Below are 5,922 nucleotides of genomic sequence, written 5' to 3'. Positions count from 1 at the left end.
CTGCCATTCTCAGCTACTGTCACTCGGAATTGGTGTGGAGGGGTGTGTGTGTGTGTGTGTGTGTGTGTGTGTGTGTGTGTGTGTGTGTGTGTGTGTGTGTGTGTGTGTGCGTGACATATCCTAAGTGCGCTTTCTCTGCACCGCAAACCATTCAACATCTTGATGTGGTAGAGAGACAGTGACAGAGAGCGCGCGTGCGCGCGCGAGAGAGAGAGAGAGAACCCGACAGCAGAGTGTAGGAGTGTGGTTGTGTCTGCGTGCGCATCTGCGCAATGTACGCAAATGTATGCATATCACCTTCAGAGTGAATCGAGGTGTGCATGTCCCAGGGCAGGATGCATATCCTTTAACACAGACACACACACACACCTCATGAGAGCTTTTTGTGGGGTTGCGTCAAGGGGCCTGTACAGGAATTCTTTATACATTTTAAATAGAGTGGACCGCTCAGTGTCTCTCGTCAACCTATCATCTTTTCTTCTTCTTCAGAGGTCGAACCATCGCTATTCATATTAGACATAATTAGACATAATAACATATTGGTATTATTCAGTCTTTTGTGAGAAACGTCAGAGTCTTCTGTTTCCATCACAGGAGGGGGAAAGGGGGGGGGGGGGGTGGTGGGGGGGCTGGGCATGTGTCCACGATAACTGGAGGGGCGGGGGGCTGGGGGTGGTGCTGGACACGTGCACTGCATGTTTAGAGAATTGTCGATCCCGTTGTTGACACAACGGCAATCAAACTCATCACCGATCTGTGATTTTCTTCAATCTCTGGGTCTTTGCAAGAGTTTCACAGCCTGTTGTTGTTGTTGTTGTTGTTGCCGTTGTTGTTGTTGTTGCCGTTGCTGTTGTGGATCTGTTGCTGCAGGATGCTGAAACCAGTGACGTCACTGAACTACAGCAGTACTTAAACGTTGATTCAGGGGAGTCCTGTTGTAAGTGGGTTTCGCCCGTATACCCAACCCTAACCCCAATCCACAAAACCTATACAAAATCATGTTCCTCAACCAACCAATCAACCGACCACAGAGCCTCTCTGGCCCTCCGCGTGCGTGGCGTGTCTCTGTGTGCTTCAGAACAGGTTCGTCTTGAGGGACGGGTTGGGTTTTCTGTGGAAAGAGGACAGCACGCCTGCGAAGGGCCCGGTCATGCTGTCTGCCGGCTGCCAGGCCTTCAGAATCTCCTGCGTCTGGACGGCGGGCTGGGCCATGGCTGGGTTGGAGGGCCCCAGGCTGGGCCAGCTGGGGGCCTTCAGCCCCTGGAGCACCGGGGAGCTGGAAGTGTTTGCGTAGCCGCTGTTTGGAGGCACCGGGCTGGGGCTCAGGCTGGCGGGGCTGCCCATATTCCCATTGGCTGAGCCCGGCAGGGAGGCGGTGCTGTCGGGCGTGGGGCTGCAGGTTGACTCCTTGGACTCGTCGTCGTCGGAGGAGGAGCGGTGGTCCCCGGGCTTCTTGCCCGCAGAGCTGCTGCTGCTGGTGGAGCTGCCGGCGCTGCCCCCCGAACTGTTGGCGTTGGACTTGGCGTTGGCGGCGCGCTCCTGCTTGCGGAACTTGGCGCGTCTGTTCTGAAACCAGACCTGATGCACGGAGAGCAAAAATGAGGGATTAATGAGACGTTTCATGAGCCTGAAGCACGTTAAACAATGTTTTTATGGGGATTGTATTTCATCTTGTGATGGTATTTATTTGGTTTAATTCCAATGGTGGGATTTTATTGATTTTTATAGCATAACAATTCCATAGGCCTGCCTATTGTTTTGTTGTTATTTTATGCATCTGGCTTTAAACTCTTACCTGCACGCGGGCCTCTGTGAGATCGATTTTCAGCGCTAGTTCCTCGCGCGTGTAGATATCTGGGTAGTGGGTTTCCGCGAACACGCGCTCGAGCTCCTTCAACTGCGAGCTCGTGAAGGTCGTTCTGATGCGCCGCTGCTTCCGCTTCTCGTTCAGGCCGGAAGGGTCCGAGAAGAATTTGTAGGGAACTAAGAAAAAAGAACGTCAAGAAGGGGAAACATTAATGACCTCACTTCATTAAGCCACGCGAGACCATCATGGGCTTAGTTGGAGCGGTAAATAAATACCCTTGTGGTATGTGAAGAGAAATGTGGTTAATATAAATCCATCACAATGTTTGGACATATTCAATCATAATTAAATGAGTCAAATTAAATATATAAGTATATTTTTTTCTACAAAGACGAGTATAGTGACACGGTAAATTTGTACCTATGATATGCTAGGCCTAAATAAAAACACTTCAATAGCCTTCATGAAGACAATAACCCATAGAAACAATTGAAGAATGTACAAAACTATAGATTTACAATGTGTTACTGACTGTAACTAAACAATAACATAATAATCTGTTAATAATCGACACGGCTTGCAGCGACATGCCTCCAGAATGTGTGCGGCTTAATATTATTAAATGTGATTTGTCCAAATGTTTAAATGTTCTGGTGATATGTGAAAAATAAACAGGTGTAAGGAAAGAAAAACGGCAGATGAACATTAAATATGATGCGCATATTATCGTGGATGTTAGTCGGGATGAGCGTCACCCCATTCGCCTAGGCCTATATGAAATATTTTTCATTTATACGGCTGCTGTTACTTTTGCTTCTAGAAAAATGAATATAATCCCATAATTAATGAAAATGCATGTTTTTATTTTTTTGTAGGTTTGGAATTTGGGACGAGGGGAACACTGTTGATGGCCACATTCCCGGACAGCCGGATCCGACCAGTTGGTTTGGTGGCGCAGCAACATGATGCGTAATTATTCCACAATGTTGTGACGTTGGGCACACTTTTATTAGCTTTTATTTGAATTCCTTGTTTCCTCCTTGTTCGGATGTAATGGACACAGATTAGCCTGTGATCGGCACCATCAATTAGTTAAATGTTGAGTTTCCCTTCCTTATCCCTTCCCTTATCTTGTAATTGAAAGTTGATTGACTAATATAATTTCGAATGATATAAAATGCAGACATAGGCTACAATAAGGCTGCTTTTCACTGTTGATTTAGTTAGCCTAATTTAATTAATTCAGGTCTAGCGAATTGATTATGAACCCAAACACATTATAGACCAAACCAAAAGGCCTACATCATATTACATTGACCCAATATATTATCAATATTGCATTAATTCGCAATCAAAGCAAATAAACGGACAATGCAGAAAATTGTCGCTAACACCATTTTACCAACTATTTCTCACGACTCCGATTGTGCTTAAAGTGACAACAGATTTCAACCCAAACAAACCCGAAACATAACGGGACCGAACGGAACCCATCGTACCTGTGGAGTAAGGGGTGGGCTGGTGCTCGCGCAGGGCCCCCAGGGTGCAGCTGGCCGTGCTGAGCGGGGTGCAGCCCGGGTTGGAGAAGGGCCCGCTCCGGATGGGGTTGTACTGGAACGAGCTGGCCTGGCTGCACGAGCTGAAGTCCGCATAGGCCGACGCCTCCATCGCGGCCATGCACGAGTCGTAGGAGTTCAGGTACGAGTAATCCATCTTATACATCGAAGGTCAGCGAGTGACACCCACGAGTATTTCAAACCAGACGCGCACGATTTGAGAATTAAAAACGAAAAGATTCGTCTAGGAAACAGTGTTTGTTTTTTGGGGGGATATGCCGTTGTCTTTGAACGCTGGTCGAAATGTCTCTATTTCCAGCAAGGTCTCCTGCTACTGCGCTCTCCTCGGCTCGACTCGGTCCTCCGTCCCCTCGGATCTCTTCTCCTTGTCTTCTCTGAGACGCAGTTGTTCTTCCTTTAGCTTGATACAATTATCCAGAAAATGCCCCCCCTCCTGTTTCAGTATTAAGCGTCTTGCTTATAGGTTGTTATTCTCATGCTTTCTCCTCGTCCAGGTTATTCTCTCTGTGCGTCTGTGTGTGTGTCCGTGTCTCTCCTGCTCCTGTTTGACAGCGCACTGTGCTGCTGCCCCGCGCGGCGCTTATAATAAACTTTGGTGGAGAGCGAGACAATAGCGAGGCGGTGGTCTTTTTCCATGACAATGCCTCGAGAGTCTATTGGGGGGGCACAGCCAGTGATCGCTGACACGGACGGCCCCCTTGCAACGCGCGCACCACTGCGCATGCGTGGGGAGGCTGGGAGCCTTGGTCGCCATGATGGAAGCGCAGGTACAGCCTATAGCTCGTGCGGGCCGATGACTTGAGATACCTTGAGGTGTTTTTTTATGTATACGTATTATTTCCCCCGCATTCTATTTGTTGGGCTATAGGTATAACCCTTTAAACGTGCAGATTATTATTATTATAATTAGATGGCGCAGGGGCATAGCCAAGTGATGCTCGAATGCTTGATATCCAATGTCGCCCCAGCATTACAAAGTTATTGGGTGGATTTAATTGTGGGCCTGTTTAATTGCTGTTTATACGGTTTCGTTTGACTTCAATTAATTTATTTGAAGATCAAACGTGACAGGCTGTTTTCACAAGTGGCACATCGTCCAAACGGGTCGGTTAAATGCGCCTGCACGTAAACCAGAGACGTGTTCATATGTGAGGTGGGTTCTGGCTCCCGGTAGGATTCCTGATATTAAAAGCTTGATTTGTTGATTCCTATCTATTTTACGAAGATGTCACCCAAGTGAGCGTCAGTTTGATGTAAGACCAGGGAGAGGAGACTGCGGGCTGCGAAGGAGCACCTCGGACAAGTGGCGACTGCGACCGACTAACCATAAATGCATTGACGCCCCATCAATTGGTTTAAGTTTATTGTGCAGTGTCACACGATGTGATAAGTCATATTCCACACGGCCCACAAAACACTCAGGGCTTGAAAAACACGAAGGGACGAGCAGGGCATTTATAGGGAGCCCATCATTGCTCAAGTCTCCAGTTGGGGTATTTAGCTTCACAGTTGTTCGGCCGGATATTCGATCTTGGACCCGTTTTTATGGAATTAAAATGCTTTTTGTTACCGAATAAATCCCACTAAATAATGTAATCCGCAAAATAAAATTATCGTGTATACGCACAAACGGTAAATTGATTACGTTTGTAAGGCCTTACCACATGTGCGTGCTCGCGCGCGCGTGTGCGTGTGTATGTGTGTGCACGTGCGAATGAACAATACATTAATGGGGTTTAAAATGTGCACTCTTGGCTCGGACACCCCAGTGGCTCTACGCGCCATAATACCATTACGCCACCGCACGGACTCACGCGCGAGCGCCGCTTCGCCGCCACGAGGATCCGCCCTTAAATGTTTGTGGCAGTTGAATAAAAAAACGGTTATCGATTAAATTAAAATTGTAGGCTTGTTTAAAAAATTAGTGCATTTAGCCCGATTTGTTGTTAAGCCCCATTTATTTTGCTCATTGAATTTTATATTATTATGGATCATGTTATTGTTCTCAATGCCCCACTCTAATTCGGTGTTCAACTTATTTATCATTCATATTCGATCATGTTTATTATTAATTGCGTGTTTATGCTTTAGCTCGAAATTGAATCAGAAGACGAGCCAAATTATAGCTATTCTAATTCAATTGGAGTTTAATACGTGTCTGTTTCTTCACTCTGCAAAAATGCCCGATTGGTAAGATATAAATAATTAGCCAACCATAATTCCGATATGATCCCGTGCCTCGCGCAGGCTTCAGCCAAGGCCCGGGCTCGTTTCGCTCCCGCGTTTTGGGGATTCTTTGGGAATGCGCGTGAGATCAAAGTGAAATGTTTTCTGGTCCTGCTCGCCATTCCCCTCATACAATAAGCATATCTGAAAGCTGCACAGTCTGTTGGATAGCACGTCCCGTCTGCTCGGGTTCAGAGGTGAGTTTACCAAAAAAGTTAAACAGTTTCAAAGTTAAACTGCCCGGTCCTTGTTTCTGCTCCCCAAAAGAGCAGCAGCGACCCCAGGCCTCTTCGCTGTTGATTTAATCCCTTC

The 5,922-nt window shown here is 47.0% G+C and overlaps 1 protein-coding gene across 1 annotated transcript; it reads right to left on the bottom strand.

Moving 5' to 3' along the window:
* Positions 1 to 625: 625 nt before the first annotated feature.
* phox2a (paired like homeobox 2A) lies at positions 626 to 4,045 on the bottom strand. The gene is made up of 3 exons (XM_060075719.1): positions 3,307 to 4,045; positions 1,796 to 1,983; positions 626 to 1,578 (listed from the first exon to the last, which is right to left on the bottom strand). The coding sequence occupies exons 1-3, from the start codon at positions 3,527 to 3,529 to the stop codon at positions 1,075 to 1,077; spliced, it is 915 nt and encodes a 304-aa protein (XP_059931702.1). The 5' UTR covers positions 3,530 to 4,045; the 3' UTR covers positions 626 to 1,074.
* Between the last annotated feature and the right edge of the window lie 1,877 nt (positions 4,046 to 5,922).

Source organism: Gadus macrocephalus, chromosome 16 (genome assembly GCF_031168955.1).
Source record: "Gadus macrocephalus chromosome 16, ASM3116895v1".
In the NCBI taxonomy this organism is placed as follows: domain Eukaryota; kingdom Metazoa; phylum Chordata; class Actinopteri; order Gadiformes; family Gadidae; genus Gadus; species Gadus macrocephalus.
The sequence above is the reverse complement of the archived record's forward strand: the minus strand, read 5'-3'. Positions and strand labels throughout refer to the sequence as shown.

What these genes read in the sequence shown, in the direction of transcription:
- phox2a (XM_060075719.1), bottom strand. Translation starts at nt 3,529, where the DNA reads ATGTATAAGATGGATTACTCGTACCTGAACTCCTACGACTCGTGCATG. An exon ending in GCCCACCCCTTACTCCACAG is followed by an intron (nt 1,984 to 3,306) that starts GTACGATGGGTT and finishes CTTTTTTCTTAG; the next exon opens with TTCCCTACAAATTCTTCTCG. An exon ending in TCACAGAGGCCCGCGTGCAG is followed by an intron (nt 1,579 to 1,795) that starts GTAAGAGTTTAA and finishes TCCGTGCATCAG; the next exon opens with GTCTGGTTTCAGAACAGACG.